This window comes from Telmatherina bonti (genome assembly GCF_933228915.1).
Source record: "Telmatherina bonti genome assembly, chromosome: 12".
Classification (NCBI taxonomy): domain Eukaryota; kingdom Metazoa; phylum Chordata; class Actinopteri; order Atheriniformes; family Telmatherinidae; genus Telmatherina; species Telmatherina bonti.
The window spans coordinates 24731857-24751435 of NC_136610.1; the positions used below are offsets into that span (position 1 = coordinate 24731857).

General features: G+C 36.0%; 1 protein-coding gene across 1 annotated transcript in view; it reads right to left on the minus strand.

Annotated features, from left to right (window-relative positions):
* Positions 1-16543: 16543 nt before the first annotated feature.
* Positions 16544-19579, minus strand: part of LOC306763116 (neuronal acetylcholine receptor subunit alpha-7-like) — a gene marked incomplete at both ends in the record, with an annotated part of 33022 nt that continues 29986 nt past the window's right edge. The window contains 3 exons of the mRNA XM_079249825.1: positions 16544-17161; positions 17278-17387; positions 18686-18772. Of these exons, the coding sequence (XP_079105951.1) occupies positions 16544-17161; positions 17278-17387; positions 18686-18772 (815 nt within the window). The remainder of the gene's footprint in view (positions 17162-17277; positions 17388-18685; positions 18773-19579) is intronic.

The following is a 19579-nucleotide window of genomic DNA, read 5'->3' on the forward strand; positions in this document are numbered from 1 at the left end:
GGGAAATCTCCTAAATCTGGATTTTATGGTAGGGTTTCGGTTTATTCACTGGTTAAAAATGTGCACTTTGTGTTGATACACTGCTTGTTTTATAAGTTACTTAGTTGGCCAACTAGAGAATAAAAACCTTACATTTGGCCACAGCTGTAAACTTGTTTTTAGGTTTAGGCTCAACAGAAAATAAACCAATCAAAGTCAAAACAGTGGTGGGGCCGTCATCAGGTTTGAATAGCAAACGGCCTTTACAGGCCATTTGCATATTGTTTTAATAAACCTTTTTTTTCCAAAACATCTGATTAGAAGAGAAATTTATCCTACATTTTTATCATGTTCCGATTTGTTTCAGGCATTGATTTCTTTGGAAGAATCTTCAAAATGGAGATAGAAAACTAATGTTTTCCTCCAGATTAAGTATATCACCACTGGATGGCGCTATGTTAAAAGAGATTGATTTTACCCCATGTGATGGACTGGTGTCCCATTCATGGTCCACCCTGCCTCTCACCTGGAGGTCACTGGGGCAGGGACCAAGCCCATTTACCCACTTAATATGTCATTTTATAAAAGAAAAGAAAGAAAAAATCAAGGGAAAAGGTGGATTCCACATGAAAATGATGTTATGAATCACTTTTCTTTACTCCCGGTTTGTGTTTTGCAACATTCTTCCTCAAAGTTTTTTATAAACTCATACAAGTCCAGCACAGCTGCAGGAAACAGAAGAGGATTTTCTTTGACGTGTACGTGGAAGGGTTAAACGTGAGCTTCTGTATGAAACTTGGACACAGAGAGGCGTGAACAGATCTATAGTGAACCTTTTTTCAGTTAGATTTTAGACTCACAAATTGTGGCTCAATATCGGGATATTTTGAAAGTTATTCAGCCTGAAAGTCGTTCTGACTCTGTATTTACCGCTGTCAAGTAGGATTACTCAGCTACACACTCACGCTAACACACACAGAAGGAGAACTTGAGACAAATTGCTAAAACTTAAGCCTGCTGATGAAAGTAAAGGTCATTTGACAAACTTGTTTCTCCCTGTCTGTCCTGAACTTACTGCCTTGATAAAGTGTTATGTGAAACTGCTCATGTACTATTACTGTTCCTTGTTAAGCACCAACCCTCATGACCTCCATGGCTCACATCACTTGTAAAAGGAGGCAGCAGGGCGAGCTCCAGACAAGGCTAATTTATGGTCTGCAGTTTCCCTGCATTAATCGGAATTGAATAGAAGAGAACTTTGTGCAGGTTATCTGACATATATGGTAAAAAGCTTTGGGGCTTTTGTCATCCTAATCCAAACTGTGTTTTTGCAAAAGAAGGAAACATGTTTTATGACACACATCTGACAGGAAAGGCCGAAGACATCATACCTTCTGGCTTCCATTCAATGGCTTTCAGTCCAATTCAAGTTGCTAAATAAAGCAATAGGGGTTCTTATTTATTTATTTTTTATTTTTAAAAACTTACTGGTGTGTCGTCTCCCTGCTTGTCTGACCTTTTACAGCTTCACACTCCAGCTGGACCAGCGAAGCTACTGGCTTTCTTTGGTCCAGTCTCTAAATCAGATGTGACAGGGCCTTTTCAGTGGTGGCCCTTTAATCTGTGGAAAGCCTCCCTTTTCACCTTTTCAAGGGCAAACTTCTCATTGGCTTCCGGTCCTGGCTGAGGAGAGTATCTTGGCTTTTTAATAAGTTTGTTTATTTTATTCTTGTTTAATATAATGCTACACAACTTAGCACATATTTAGTGCTGAGTTGGTGGTGGCTGACTAGATATCAGTGGCTTTTACAACATTTTTGCCAACTGTGGTTGTTTTTAAATGCACTATGGAAATAAAATGCAACTTGACAAAATATCTAGAATGAATTTTGGATGATTTCCAACTATTCCAACTCAGATCGGTGTTTGTAACATCTTCAGATCCTCATTTAAACAATCACATAAACCATATGAGATTATGTGGAAAAATGTCATGTAATCTTATGTCACATAAAAGTTCAGGAGATGAAGATAAAGAAAATGTATGGAACCACTGAGCTGTCACCTAAATTAAGAAAAATTGAGACCTTATCACAATATGATGTAGTAGTTTGTTGCAAAAACACAAGATTTGTCATGTTATAATGTGATCAATTTTATAATAAAACATGAAACATATCAGGTGTAACATGGTATGATTTTATTGTAAGAATATGAAACACAAAGTAGCTACTGCATGCAGATGTTGCAACCTCAATATACTGGAGCAAAATGCATTTTATGCCAATTATTCTTGTCAAACAGAAACATTTCAGTTCTTTTTTTGTCATGGATTAGTTGTTACTCAGATGTATTGCTAACACACAGAAATGTGGAACATTTATGAGCAACACGTCACCCACCTGCAGGCAGTGAGATTACACTTATTGCCTTGCTGTCTACTGAAAATGAAAATTACGAAGGTTACATGCTCTGCTGAGACTGGTAGCTGACATGAACACATGGTACTGTCTGGTTTATCAGTGTTCTTCAAGCTTCATCATCACAGGCTCAATCAGACATTTCTCTGACCTACTGCATGCACAGTTTCCTCATTGAAAGATAAATATGGTTAAAATTGCACTTCTTCACTATAAAACGCAGTTTCACAATAAAACCATTACATCATAATGTAATAGGTTTCCCATTATTCCAGTAAGACTATCATGTTACAGCCTGATAAGGTCCCAGTTTTTCTGTTAGGGTGACTGCTCTACACTACTGTAGAAATGTGTTGTTTACAGTGGATTCAAATATGGATATGATAAATTCAGGAGACCTTGTGCTTTACTAAATGAAGGTAAATTCTGAGCTGTGATGCTTTGCCCCGATTGCATTTACACAGACAGAATCATCCAGAAAACTGCATGCTGAGAGCTAATAAATTATATGAAAATAGTTTTAAAAACATTGAACATCATATCATGAATAATTATCTTCATATGCAGTCTCCAGACTTCATTAGAGTCAACCCCCACAGCTAGAGGGGAGATAAGATGAGTAATTTTGGAAGTTGATTCTGATTTCTTATGCCTCTTCTGGGGGCTCAGGCAAGCATGCCCACCTTAATTTAACATATTTCTTTTAATGTTGTCAGAGGAGTTTTCGATTTTTGACGCAGTCAGGAAAAAAGGGGGGAGGCTAAAATACAGAAAGTGGGACAAATTAAAACCGGGATGCAAGATTTTTCTTTTTCCCCACAAAATCGTGGACTGTTTTTTTTTTCCCTCTTGATGGTGGTCTTATCAAACGATGACATTCATCTCACTTGTGAGTAAAGAGTTGATGAATTATTTTAAAATGAGATTCCCCTTTTATTGCAGCTGATCAACATACAAGGGAGGCATTCTGTGACCCATTGAAAAGAATGTGGACAGGCAGAAGGGATGAACAACACGTATGGGACATCAGCAAATGGAAACACACACGAACAAGACCATTACACTACATGTTAAATAAATGTCAGTTGCTATTAAGACAACATGAGAGCGGTAGAGTGCAAGACTCCATGTTCACTCTCAAGTATGCCTGCATTTCTTTGCAGGCATACATGGCTAAGCATGTTTTCTTTAACTTGAGTTGGTGTACTGGGTGGGCTTTTTTCTGCATGGTGAAATTGGTTTCACTGGTTGATTCAGTTTAGCTAGTGTTTTACATTTAATGACTGAATTTAAGTTCACTAAAAATCCACAAACTCACCAGCAAGTAGGATGGATCCCCTTTAAACTACTGCTGCACATAGAGGACGACTTTAAAAGATGTAACAGATTAATTTGGAAGGAACTTAAAACTAGAGTCTAGTAGAGATTTTCAAGCATTTGTACCAAGAGAATTTGTCGGCGTATGAGCACATCTGAAAACATACCAGGGCCCCGTTACTGGCAAGAAGATCTCAGCCACCAGAGGATGGAAACACTTCAGACTTTTGATGATAAAATGATGATAAAAATTCAGCTGTGCAAGCAGTGCAATTTACAAAGAAACAACTGATATCACATACTCATTTGATTTCTGGACCAATAAATCTTACATACATTATTTTTTTTAACAAGTCACGACTTAAGCTTTCACCCAGTCAGGTTTCACCCAGTTTGAACATCCCGTTCAGTGTGTTGCAAGCTTATTGAAAGACTGAATGGAAATCCATAATGGGAAAAATTGTCCATCTTTAGTACCTGAGCAAGATACAGACTGATACCTCTGTCAAGCGAACAGTCCTAGTCAAAGTGTGTTAAGGTGGCCGTTGAAGAGCAGCTGTGTGTTCCGTTGGGCTTGTTTTATTCTGCATCTCGGTCTTCATCATGACTGCAATAAACAGTTCCAATGTTTTTAATAGAAAATAAACCGAACAGCAATGTTTTCCAGTGAGAGTATGCATTATTAATTTGATCTTTATTTTTATCGTTCACATTCTATCAAGCCAAGTAAAAACAGATGAAAATTTCTAATACTGTGGGAAAAAAACAACACATGGTTTTTGAAAGCAATTTTTTGATTAATGAAATATACAAACAGGTAAACTTAACACAGGAATGTCCAGTTGTACATCTAAAATTCGATCAGGTTGCTGGTAGATGTGTCATAGCAGCTGTCACCAAATGCATCAGGCTCACTGATAAAATTGGAGTAGCAGCCAAAAGGAGCTACAAACAGCAGCCGTAGGACTTGTGTAGAACCAAAATGAGCCATTATCTAAACTACAATTTCTGCAGCACAAGTTAACAGATTGAAACACTGATTGCAATGCACTTGTTGATCCCCGGACCTTAGAAATATATCTTCTGGCCCTCATCATCATGACTAGACTGAAGTTTATTATGTAACATCTCCACGTGGAGGAAGCTCTGTAATAACCTCACAGGCAACCAGCTGAAGTGTTTCAGATTAAATCCTTCCAGACTCATAATCCAAATGCACATTTACTCAGATTACTTCATGTCTGTGGATTATGGGCCATGAATCACCTCATGTTTTTAGCAGAAAATGGAAAATTTATGCTGTTTTTGTCTTTTTTTTTTTTTTTGTTGTTGTTATTTTTGCTTTCTAGTGGATATTTGTGGTATTTGTGGGAATTTTAACATGTATTTGGCTTCTGTCTCTTATCTGGCCTGGGAGGCTGAAGTGTAAACCACTCTGGCACATTCTGTTGTGTTTGTGGGTTAGGCATAATTCCCTTTCTAATTTCACAGTGTTTAGGCTGAAGCTTTCTTGTAATAATTTCAGAGATCTCCTTTCCTTGTGGTTGCTCTTGAAACTTGGCATGATCATCACTTGGCAGACTGGTGTCTGCACTTGCAGCGTCTGAGCTCACTTGTTTGAGTATGCCATGAATATGAATGTATTTAATGGCTTCCTTGTCTCTTCAGGGGATTCACATGTTTCATACGTTAATCTCGTTGGGTTTGATTGCAGTCTGTTTGCTGACACTGGCATGTTAAGAGTTATCTACTCTGTCGGGACATGACCAAGGATAGCAGAAGGAGACAAGACTGATGAATAACAGGAACCCTGTCCAGCCAAAGCCAAAGTATCTTTCTCATTTGGCAGTGTGTCACATTAGCATTCAAGCTGTCCTTTTTTTCCTCACTTTGAGAAATGAATCACACCTTATTATGGTGATGAAAGTGTCTGGAAAGAAATAATGAAATAAAACCTTAGTGATGGAATTGCAAGACTAATGTTTTTTCTACCTGAAAGACATCCCAAAATTTAACCTGAAACAGCTCCATGACTGCGAGCCAAACTTAACAAACACAGACAGTTTGACTTGGTCCTTAAAGTTTAGAGTGATTTGATCTTGATCAGGATAGTTTGGTCAAGAATGATGAATGCCTAAGTTTTTAGTTGTAATTTTATCAAATTGAAACATAAATAAGAAAGTGAAAATGCTGCAGCTGCTTTGGAAAAAAGTGTCCTGTGGAGGCCATTTATGTGTTGTTGTTTTTTTTTCTTTTATGAGAAATGGCTGTTAAGGAAGTTAAATTATTTTTTTGTATTTTATTTTAGTATATTAGGTTAAATTACACAGATAGATTTTTATTTAAAGTCTGTTATTAGCTTTTTGATGAGTGTGAGAAAGTTGAGGGAAGACAGGTAATTTATGTCATGGGGGTTTTGTTTTTGTTGGAAATCAGTGTCAGGTGGTGTGAGACAGGTTGAAAGGATTTTTTGACCACTTTCAGGCATTTTGTTGTTTTTGTGTTGTTTACTGGAACAAATATTTAATGATCCACCTTTATTCTATTTTTTGTTAAAAGAAAAATGAATTATTTGTACTTTTCTAAATCTTTTTCCTTTTTTGTTTATTTGGACCTTTGGAAGTACGTACAAAAATCAGATGGTCTACGCTGCCACCGCCTTTAAAAGAAATGTGGAAAAGGCTGGTGTCCTCTTCAATTACATGCTCTCAGAAGCCTTTGAATAATGACAAAAAAACCAACAAAAAAAAACAAATCAAAAACATAATTTGTCTGGCTCTGAGGCTTTAACGTATAAGAAGAAAATTATAAAGGCATAACAGCAAACAAGTAAAACACATTTCAAGAAGTTAAAAAAGATAAAAACAAAATCTTTATTGGATTAAGCTAGGGTTTGTGCCCAGCTCCCGTCTTCATGGGCTGCTGAAGACCATGTATCCCTGAATGTATCCCTGCTCCCTCATTCAGCAGAACTTCATTGGTTGTTGGATCCATGTATTGGAAACCAAGTTGTTGGATACATGGAAAACCTGCAGGACAGCGGCCCTCGAGGACTGTCTTTGGGCTTCCTGGATTGAGCAGTATAGAAAATGAATGAATAAATTAAATAAAACAATAGGAACAACAGTGCAAAGAAGTGACTGCTGTACAGGAAAACAGAAGCTGCAGAGATGTTAGTTGTCACAAGGTAGCCACTTTGGTTCATCACTTTGCTGATGCTCAGAATCTGTTGGTTAAAGTGACCAGATTTCAGAAATCAGAGCTGTAACTTTGGAATAGTTGTATAAAATGATTTTATCTTTGACATGAAAAAGAGGAACAATAGTTGGTACAATGCAGATACAACATAAGAAAAGAAAAATTACATTACTGAGGTACATTTAAGGAGCATGGTACATCAGAAACTAAGTTAGCAGCCAGATCTACAAGTTAATGTGTTCGTAAAAGGATCTGAGTGACTTTTACAGGGTTTGTATTGAATGTCTGGCTTGTTTTCAACAGATCAAAAATCAACTGTATTATTATTTTTTCTCACTAAAACCTAGAGTTCATCTCATTGGGATTGCCATCCCAAATTCCCAGCTAGTTTAGCCAATGCTTGGGATATAGGACAGAATATAGCCTGAATGACATGATGCTAATAGAAGTCAGAGAATAATCAGAAGAATCCACCATTAGAACAACCCAAATGTTATGTCTTTCAGTTCATGAGTTGTTGACATCTTTTTGGGGGATGATAATACAAGAATTATAACTAAGAATCTCACAGAGTGAACTCAACAAAGCCTTGATTAAAAACAAAGAAGGAGCAACAACAGAGCAGAAAAATTAACAAAAGGTAACAATAAATGTTCCTTTTGAAGCAGACTGAGATGTTTTGGTCTTGAAGACCAGACAGGGGTCAGGACTCCCAGCTTGGCTGCTTCTTCATTTCTCCTCCAGAGGATTACAGGTTTGGTGGACTGATTGAGGTTGGAATGAGAAAACATAAAGTAGAATCAGGAGAAATAATGGCCCCAGGTGATGTGCAACATTTTTGCTATAAAGCTGATGTGTGGAGGAAGCAATAACATTTGGCTGCCAAATCTCACCCACCAACCATAAACACACATCTATAATCCACGTGCCACCCACACAGCAAGAGCTTCATTTTTTCTTTACAATAATAAGGCTGGGCCAGCAGTTCAGCAGGCAGAGGTCATCGTCATATTGGATGGTAATAAGACTGAGCTTCATCATAACTTTTTCATGGATTTCCTCTTTCCTTTTCTTCGTCTTTAGAGCTGTAATTTTTAAATAAAAACTTACATGATATCATCTTTAATAGTTGAAGTATTAAAATAATATAATAAGACATAAGATATAATATGAAAATAACATTTGAACTTGTATGTCCCAGAAAGAAAGAATTCATAATTGAACAAATAAATGTCTATTTAAGTTCAGAAGTTTTAGATTCCTGGTGAAATATGCATCATGTTCATGTTGAGTGAAGAAGTCTGTCAATGTGAGCATACAATGTAACCTTTTAAAGGTCCCACTGTGCACAGTGTACATGTGAATATGGTATTTATGTAAATGGTGCACATAGGCCTGTCACAGTAACAAATTTTGCCATGCGATTAATAGTCTCAGAAATGATTAATTTATAGAAAATATTGCGCTAAGCTATTATTGTTGTCACTTTGAGACCATTTTCAACTTAAATAACAATAATGCCATATTAATGCAAGTACACCCTTTCAAATATCAACATACTTTAATTTCTAAAGATCATTTAGCTTGATGTGCAGACTAGTTTATGCTCATACAGTCCCCAGTCTGCCAAAACACATCAGAATTTCTCCTGGGGTTTTGGCAATGTGGTTATCTGGAAATGTAACACAGTTACATAGCGTATGGTAAAGCTCATATAAGGAGACATGTTTGAACTGACCAGAAGTGGAATGGTAAAATTGAATGTCTTTAAGCGCCTTCAGTTTGTCATTTCTCATGTCATTGTAAAGTTGTGGAATTGCTGTGTGTAACATGTATGTTCATCCTGGTAATTCATACTGGCTGTGAAATGTTTGCAACATTTTTCAAAATGTCGCCTTTTTTAACAGTATCAACCACTATCAATTACCAACCACACTGTCTGAGTGCACGCCTTGTTGCACTGTCCCGTTTGTGTTTACTCTGTCGTTTAAACACGTCAGTGATCTGAGCTAGCCTGTTTGTTAAGGTCTTTTTTTGCAGTTGATTGTTGTGTTTTAAGGAAATATGGAAGCCTGTTGTACTGCTGTGTTTAGTTAATATTGTCTTAAAACAAATGTGACAGACGAGAGAAAAGAAAGACAAATGAAAATTGTTGCTTCTGGCAAACTTATTGCATACATTTTTTCTTATTGTGCAGTTAATTGACTTATTGCTTATTGCGACAGGCCTAGGTGCACAGGCATGTTTCTGTTTATGTTTCTGTCAGTAAGGTGCAGTCAGTGTCACCTTTATTTAATACATATATGATTGAGAGGAACCCAGATTCTTCAACCTTTTGCACAGTTAAATGTAGTACCATTATACTGACACATGAATTTGGGAGTACTTTCATATTCACAGCATGAATTGTTCTTCTTCACTCTGAGTTTCATCATGCACCACATGCTGTTGATGAAAATGGAAAACTCACATCTGCTCTGATGGACTACTAAGTCATTTTCATGTTGTAAGTTATACTGTAGCAGGTTATTCATCTGTTACTGGGAATGACTGGGTGAGGAGAAGTAGCCTTAAATTCTTGAAGTAATGTAATGTTATTTCAGGTGAAATTTTCTCAGTATCACCAACAGTTACACAAGCCCATAACAACTGATTACAGCTGTGCCAAAATGTTGGTGAGCTGTTCTTTGCTTACTGCAGCCTGATGAAGGTTATGTCTTGAATGCTTATGAAATGCTTCAGGAAAATGTCCAAAATGACATTTTGTTGTCAGAATGGATGAAGGATATATTGTAATGATTCTTATGACTACCAGGTTTACAAAATGTTCAAGTTTAATTCGGTAAGTCTTTAGGAGATGGGATGGCGTATGAAGAGGGCACACAGTTCCTAGAAAGGATCAACTCCCACCAGACAGGACTTTTCATCATTGGGCAGATGGCTTCCTCCTTACTCGTTGTCTTTTTTGTTATTCTTTTTACCCAAAAGTTCTTAGAAATCACATCAGTTCCATTTAGATGCTCACTTCTTTTAGCATCACTTTTATTCATGTTGGAGTTTTTCTGCTCATTTTTCAAAACCACATAATTGTCCAACAATGTGTCTTTCATCAATGAAAAAGGAATAAAAAAGAAAAATAAACAGAGATTTTAGTTTCTGTTTTATACCTCTCTGTCCTCAAATTAAATCACCAGAATATCCACATAAAGCTATCAGCCTTACTTCCGTTTTCGCATATAAGGATTTATCTTCATCAAAAGAAAGGTAAACCTGCACCTATTCAGCTTCTTGTAATTACTTCTTTTCAGATTGTAGCAGCACCTTGGATGCTGCCCCCTCTGTCACTAACAGGTATCATAATTTCACAAGTAACTTGTTTTGATAATCAGCATTGCTTAAAGCTAAAATTGATAACACCAGTATCAACAGCTTTTAATTTGATTTTTAATCCCTCAATTTACTATCTTTCATTTTTTTAATTGCCATGAGTGGCAGTACATAAAAATACTGTTTAGTTGAATGTTTCATTTTTTATTTTCAGTATTCCTTATCAAGAATGCAAAAAAAAAAAAAAAAAAAAGAACAACAGCAACAATAGTCATCATCATCATCACCCTCACCATCCAATCAGAGGGACAGTACACTGTATTCCTGTTGGAGTTTTGCAACAATCGTCATCCAAAGACAAATTTTAGGTAGTTTTGATCACGTCATCCACATGCACATGTTTTTTTTTTGTCTCAGTTCATTGCATGGAGCCTTACTATGTTGGTCAAGATGTGTGCGTTTAGCTGTGAGGCTCTTTGTGCTCTCACATCTGAAAGAAGCAACCTGTCTTGACTGTATACCTTGTGTTAAAGGTTAATCCCCACTCTGCTACTGCAGCACATGCCCTCCTCTGGTTAGTTTTGCTTACCTTTTGCTTATGTGCATTATATAGAAGAAACAATTTCCTCATGGAGAAAAAAAGCAGGTAAAGTAGTTTTTATAACTAAGATGTTACGGTAATGTTGAGGGAAGTAGTAATTAAAGTGGACATGGATGATCATTTCCACCTAATTTACTCTTAATCTTTGAGACTTTAAGATTAGCTTTGCATACATTAGAATTCTATATATTTAATAATGATACATTGTGGTTTGCTGAGGGGGAAACACTTTATATCATTTCTGAAAATAGCAGGATTTGGGGGAAAGTGTCTTCTTATTGGTTCAGTTTCCAAAAATTTAAGTTTACATTTTGGTTACATTCTCATTAGTTGCAGTTGTGCGATATTACATTTCATCCTTCATTCCTCGCCATACATATTTCTCTGTATACCTCATAATTAAAAGTAGAAGTAGTAGAATGACAGAGAAAACATCTGCCACGATATATAAAGGCAGCAATGCTTATACACACTGTTATTGTTATTTAAGGCGAAATTACAAAAAGTTTTTCTTTGTTCACAATTTGTGATGGGGGTTAGTATATGCAAACTATGGTTGCTTGTAACAGTGACAGACTTTGAGTGGGGAAAATAGAAATAAAAATGAAAATAGTCTTGAGAGCTTATGAATCAAGGATTGTTTGAATTCTTCCTGTATAAGATGTGAATATCTCTTTTTCAGCTGTTGTTGATTTAAGGTGACAATATGTTGTTTCAAAAGTGCAGCGAAACCTAATATATGAAAAAAAAACATGCTGTTGTCTATTTAAAGCTGAACTTAAACTGTATCAAATGTTGGGCTCAAACCAGGTTAAACAGGCTTTTAAAAACCATAACTCAGGCTCTCTCTCTGTATATATATATATATATATATATATATATATATATATATATATATATATATATATATATATATATATATATATATATATATATACAGAGAGAGAGCCTGAGTATATATAGATATATACATATATATATATATATATATATATATATATGTGTGTGTGTGTGTGTGTGTGTGTGTGTGTGTGTGTGTGTGTGTGCGTGTGTGTGGATGTGTCTGAGCTTGATCCTGATTGACTTCTTTGTCATTTAGGATTGTTGTTAAGATTCTTTTGGAAATATATGTCCATTTTACTTTATTCATTCATCTTGGCCCTGAAATTATTCAGATTTCACACATATTCACACATTAACAGATCTAAAATATCAAAATGGGACTTTATTTAACCTGTAGAATAGTAGAACCTGGCCAGAGATAGTAGAATAATATGCTACAATTCCTCAAATCAGAAGTGATAAGAAAGACAGTGCTTGTTAGTCATATAAACCGTTCTCTCCTCCCACAATATGAAGCAAAGCGGCTATAGCTGTTAAACTGTATTAGGATGCAGTTCCATAACTCCAGCAGCTGCATGTTGACAAAGGCAAATGATTAATTCAAACTTCAGCTGTAATAACTTTGTATTTCCAATAAAACAACAAAGATTTATTAAGTTTCTGTTTTGTATCTAAAACTCCAGAATCTATTCAGTATCAAACTGTTATTTTTTTTCTTAATGAAACAAATCCTGAGTTCAAGGTTAATTTACCAAAGAATGCTACTTTGGTGATAAAATAAAGTAAAACCTCATAGTTTCTAATATTATTTGTTGTATTTTTGCCATATTTTAAACTTGAGCACAAGACTGAGTTTAGAGGGTGTTGTACATCACTGACGTTATTTGGTTTTCTTCAGTCTGTGTCCTTTAGTCTACATTATTTATGAAATAAAACTTTATGTTTTTGATAAATTAAACAGTTGTTATTCTTTCTGAAATCTAGGCCTCAGTCTCACGGATTGGAGCTCATCCACCAAAACATCAAACAGTTGGAAGTTGGGAGAATTTTTTTTTTTGGCCTCACAAAAAAGAAATCAGAGCAAACTTCTTAAATTACACAGAGAGGATAGCATGGCCCACATTGTCCCTCACACTTTTGTTTATTTATTTGTTCAGTGCTACTTTAGCTAAGATTGCAACTGAATTTATTCCTCCATATAAATTCCCTTCTTTGTTTTGTATCAAGGAAATTCTAATATCATCTGAGGAAAATCAGAAGTTATGAATGAAGATGAAGAAGAAAAATACACCTTTTTCGGAAGGGAAATGCTCTGTAAACTCTGGAAAAACATTGATTCCTCAGACTTCAAGTTAGGATTTTCCTTTTACCCTCAAATCATAATGACAAAAACCACCAAGACTTTAATTTTTTCATAATAAGTTATTAAAAAATGAACAAATGAATTAAAGCATAAAAAGACAGCAAATCTCTAAACATGTAGCGTATAAATTTTGCTTAAAAGTTTTTGAGTTTGGGATTTTGTTCTTCTCCCCACACATTACAAACTCACAGATGCAGACCTGCTATACAGAGAATAAATAGTCTTTTATTAACCGAGTCAAAAACTCACAGAATGACAGAGATTAAGAGACCAATGACAGCAGCTATAACAAAAACTGGGAGGTGGAGATGAAGGTAAACACATTTACAACCTTCAGTCACTTTCAGTTTCTCACCTTCCTCAACAGAACAGATAAATCATATTAACAGAAGGGCTTTATTATAAATCTACACTGTTTACCAGGTAAAGGGTGGCAGGTTCTCTGGCTGCTGCCTCGAGTTATCGTCTGTGTTGTCAGAGCTTCATCGCTCTTTATCTTCAGAGATCACTTAGAAGGTCCAACAAGTACAAAGTCTTTGCTCATATTGTAGACTTACAGTGAGGTTCTCTCAGCCATCAAAACATCTCAGTGTCACACACTAGTTTGACAGCAAAGGTTCTACAGTGGTGAGATTCATGTGTCTTGAGTTGCTCTTTTCTGTTTGCAAGTGTTCAGGACAAGCTGCAACTTCTATGGTTCTCTTGACAGAAAAAACAAACAAAAAACCAAGAGGATTTTTTAAGAGGCAGAAGAGGATATTCACAATTTTTATACCTAGTTTACCTGCTAGAAAATAAGGTTATTAAGATATATTGTTGTTGCTCTTACGTTTAGATGTACTTTTTATTGTTAGTAGCTGTTTGGTGAGGTGGCACACCAAATCCAAGAAAAAAATCATGTCATATTAAATGCATGTCAGACTGCTTCATTTTTTCTCATTTATTTTTAACGGGCTCATGACTTTAATCCAATGAATCTGCCAAAAAATGGATGAAAAAAACAGCGTTTTCACAACACTGAGGTGAGTTTTAGTTTAAAACTGATGCCACAACCTGAAGTCAATTTAAGACTGGTTACTTCTGCATGTGGTGCTAGACAACTGGGTAAAATATATACTGTACAATTCCACATCCACTATTTGACTGTACTTCTGAACAACTTTGGTACAACTTGTGTAACTGGTCAATTCCCAGAAATACTTTTCAACAAAGTGCCTTTTTTGATACAATATGCAGCATGTGAAACTGTTATCGAACAAAGCACATGACGGATTCTACATTTTGAACCAGTGAAGCTAACATGATTCAAAATCATTAGAATAATTAAGAATTAAGTTAATTTGTTCCAGACCATAATGTTGTAGACAATGACCCACTGGTCTAAGCTAAAGCAAAACTTGTAAGATTGATGTTGCGATATCTCGTTTTAGTGACAAGCCTGAGACAGTTCCTGATCACTGTAAAGCAAAACCATGGGATTTACTGAAAAAGTGAACTACTGAAATGGGAAACATTATGGCTGTCTCTGGTGAGACTCTTCGAACCAACATGTCAAAATCAGATTTAATTTATGTCAATGAAATAATTAGTTTAGTGTAGATAATATATCAAAGTGATCAAAGCTGGTGAGAAAAATATTAATTCTATGTCTCACAAACCTTATTTATTTTAATCACTACCCTAAGATCATCTCACAGATGGTGCATAATCAGAAATTGTAAATAATTTCCGCAGTAAGGGTTTAAAGGAGACTAGCTGGTGTGTGTTAGTTCAGGTGCTTCTACAAACAGGACAACAGCAGCTGATGGGAGGAGACAGTGAGGTGGATGATGGTGCTGGACGTGTTGTTATACAGTAAATTTACAGTTGATAAAGCTGTTAATTAGCTATAGTTAAGTATGCAAATAAAATATACTGTATTTTTTTTCAGGTAAAGATCATTTGGAGCCATATAACTGTGATATTTTTCTATAAAAAATTTTTTTTAAAAAAGACAAGAAAATAAGAACTAGAAAACAAATATTTACTTTTTTCACTGAGTTTATGTTTTCTTGGCTCAGTGTTGTTTCAACTATATGCTTAACCTTTTTTTATAATCAAAAATAACATGTTTATAACAAGTTACGAGGATAAAATGAATTAATATTTCTTCTCTGAATTTGGAATGTGGTAAATTGATACATTATGTCTTTGAACAGCCTCACTTCCAAACAAGCTGGGAGACTTAAATCTAAATAAAGGCAGAATGCAGAAAATTGTACATATTTAAACTCCACATTTAACATAAATTAGTCTCCTTACATATCAGTTTAAAACAGTTTCTTTGAAAGTTTTGCCATTTTAATTCAGATACTGCAACAACTTCACTTTACGTACGGTAATCTGGTTTTAAAGAAGCCTGTTCAGAACCTATTAGTTCAAATCAGAAGTGATTAGGCAATGAAATGTGTGTATGTAAAACATGCAGGCCTGGGGCTATTGAGGACCAAGACTGGGAATATTGATTTTCATGACACAAATCTGTTTTTATGGTTGCCTGACAGTCCCCATATGTTGATATGGGGACTGTCAGGCAACCATAAAAATGGAATTTTGGCCTTGTCGCATGTGAAAAGCAATGCCACTTAGATGCTTGGATAGTTGTATAATGTACAACATAGATAAAAGCATCGGCTAAATGACTTAGAATAGAATAGAATAGAATAGAATAGAATAGAATAGAATAGAATAGAATGTATCATCGTTTATATTTTCCACAATTTTGTCCACAAAAAATTATTCAGAAAGTCTGATCTATTTGATTGGAGTTTTAAATTTTCCTTTGGGATAAGTGTGAGCATAAGTGCTTACTTGTTTGTCTGTGTTGACACTGTGTTGGACTGAAAACATCTGTCCAGAGTGTATCTTGCCTCTTAAGTGGTATCAACTGGAGTGACCCTGCACTGGATTAAGCGAGTAGAGTAAATGGGTGGATGGACATTTCCTTGTAGTCTTTTGCAGATTGATGAACCCCCTGACCATGTTTATATGTGAAGCATCCAGTTATGCTACCGACCTGTTGAAAATAAACCTAATTAGTTGTGAGTAATTCGGCCAGGTGTTTCTATTTTAAGCATCATAATTTTCCAATCTTTCCAAGTTTTAGCATTACAGTTAAATATGGGGCTCAAACTATGTAAATCCTCTAAATTCCAGTTTTATTTACATTTTTACACTTTATCCTAACTTTTTATTTTTAAATAGAGCTGCGATTAAGTTATTATTATTATGTTTCCTGAAATGTTTACTTGTTTACACTGAGCGAAGTTCAATGCAACATTTTTGAAGATTTTTTTTCTGATTATTTTTCTCATAAAACCCAACAAAACCCACTATCTATCAGAATTTTGGTTAGGGCCTGCACTCTCCACGGTCCCTCTCCACTTTCTTTTGGAACCTCCTCTTCACCTCAGATATTGTACACCATCTTCCATCCGCCTGCGTTGTAACAACCAGTTATGTAAAATCTTTGGAAACAGCCTCGATGAAGTTGGGTGCTGACATCAAGATGGTGAAAGTGCAGATGATAGAGAAAAGTGAGAAGGCCACCAGGCACAGACGGTCCACCACTGCCGCTGCAAACTTCCACTCACTGCAGATAGCCTCAGCCTCATCCTGGTCCCGGAATCTCTGTGCTATGTATGACACCTCCTCCAAAATGCGCTGAATCTCTGGTGGGGGGACGCTTACGCCCATCCCAGCTCCAACTCCCATCCCCAGACCTCCGACACCAATTCCACCAGGTAGCTCAGTGTCATCACTGAGGGAGCCGTGGGCACGTCCGCCAAGCGTGACCCCAGAGTCGCTGGAAGGTGGGCAGTGTGGGCTTTCCATTGGATGGTAATTGCCAAAGTAGAGATTCATAGAACCATTAGAGGTGCCTGTGGGGCAAGGTGGACATGGTGTCTGTGACATAGGCACTGTGAGGCTTGGCATTGTGCCCATCTCTATTGAACTGGTGCTGGCGTGGTGCTGGGAGGCGTGACGGTATTTGTAATGGGGCCTCTTGCGCTCATCACCAGGTTGCTTCATACGGAGAAACCAGGCACACCAGTTCAACAGAACCACTCGAACCTGAAAAGAAAAAGTATTTTACACACAAGTATAAAATATAAGCAGGAATTTATATATAGTCAGTATTTGCGCTGAATGTCAGTGATTATCTGATGAGGTTGCTTAAACTCACTAACCCACTTAGGCATCTTGCCTCCGTGTGGGTCATGATGGTGGAACTGCAGGACTATGACGGTCACCACCACAGACATTCCCACAATCATCATGGTGCTGGCAAAGTACTGAGCTGTTGAATTCACAAAAACATTAACTTTTATTAGGTTACGGGGGTTATATCAGGATGTTTACTTTAATATTTGTTTCATATTTTAGCAACCCTTTGTCATTTAATTAGCGTCATTGAATTAATACCTCAGAACAAATGCTGTCATGAAGGAAATATAAGCCTGCTAAACGTATAAGATATACTGCCAGTAAGAAAAGATGCATTTATGAACTCAAATAGAGTAAAAAAAAAAACCAGATGCATACAGCTGTACATAGAACATAGAGAAAAGAGGATTAAACAAAAAGGTGGTGAAAGTGAAAAGGTAGAATTCTCTAAAGATTTTTGATGAATGGTTTTTTAGCAGAGCCAAAATCGGAAATCAAACCAGTTGAACAGGAAAAAAAGTCACTTAGACAATGTGAAGTTGATAATATACATACGAGACAGAAACCATGTCAGCACATTGTCACAGATATACTCATAAAAAAAGGCTTCATTCATCCTTACATGTCTGTTTCTTTTATTTCATCTTCTGCCTACTATTATTGTTTTAACCTCTGAAGTGTGAAGTTGGACATCTTTACGGTGCTTCAGTTGTTTTTGTTATGGACACCCAGTCATCTCAACCCATGTATCAAACTCTGAGTGTGTAAACACCCTTGGGCTACAAAAAGCAGAACTAAAATGAAAGAATGATTCTTTAAAATGCTGAATTAGTAGACTATATAGTTTACATAATAAATAGAAGTCAGGCAGTTACCCTGAACAGTGAATGATTACTTCACATAACTAATCACTATGACCAGGTAATTAACACACAGTAGCAATCTGGTAACCACTGTAACCACTTTTTCTTTCTTCCATTTCCCAGATTTCCTGAAAATGTGTTTAAAAACCATCTTCCTATCAGACATTCAGACATACAAGAAAGCCAATGCTGCCAAATACATGCCTCGGCGGAGGTAACTATGCTTTAGAACACGTCAATAATGAGAATATGACTGGAATATCCTCTGAGCAATTTATGTAAAACCCAGAAACCCACAACACAGTCAAAATGATGTAAATATATGGATTTTTGTTGTGCAAGTACAGATATACATCTATCTTTCTGTAGTTTTTCTAGTTAAATAGTTTTAAAAGCCATTTTGGTGAAGCTTTTCCTAAAAAGCAAATTGAAGTGAATAACCAAATACGCCAGTCTTCATTCAGAACAAAGCATCTCTCTGCAATTTTTTAAATTGTTTGTTTCATCCTGGTTTTATTTCATACACTTAAACGTGCTACAATCACACAGACACAGACATATAACCCACCAATAAGGGGCACAGAGTCAGACGTGGCAGGCATGATCTCTGCTACCAGAAGCATGAAGACAGTAAGTGAAAGCAGCACAGTGATGCCTTGGGATAGAGATAAAGAGACACACAGGGAAAGATAACATGAGCAAACAAGAAATGGTGAGATCAAGACCACGCGTGTGTGAAATTATTCCTGTAATTACTTATGTAAGTCATCAGTTCTCTTGACTACAACCATTTGTCAGCTGATGTCTCCTTGTACACGTTCAAGGTAGTTTAGGAAATGCTGCAAACACTGAGCTGTTAATCATATCATGGCTCTGATGGAAAGGGTTCAATTATTCCTAAAGTATTCTACATGCATGTTTGTTGGTTTGGTGTTGAAAAGAATATTTTTATATAACAATGCATACACTAAAATATTCAGAAACTGATGTACAATAGTGGCTGTACTAAAGCATGAACTTCTTGAAAGGTTTAAGCTTTTTGAAATATTCCTCATCAAAGTAAGTAATGTTTTCAAGTAAAAAAGTCAGATACTTTTAATGTTAGAATAGCTAAGTGGATTAATTAAATCATAAAACAGGTCTGATTTTGGATGTTTAATGCAAAATTCATTATATAGCAATAAAAGAAATGCTCTGATTGTGAATGTTATTACGATCTTATATGGCCACTAACGCTATTAATTGCTTCTGACAAATACATTTTTTTCTTTATTCATGAAAAATGAAAGTAATATCCCAACTGTAAACTGTCAGCTGTGTTGCTACTCCAGTGATGTTTAACTTAAATTAGACTTTTCCTGATTAAATGGACAAAAAAATATTGTAAACTAACTACTTATAGTTTATCATCTGACATAAACATTAACACTAGCATGTGAAGGAATCTTTCCACGTGTGTTTA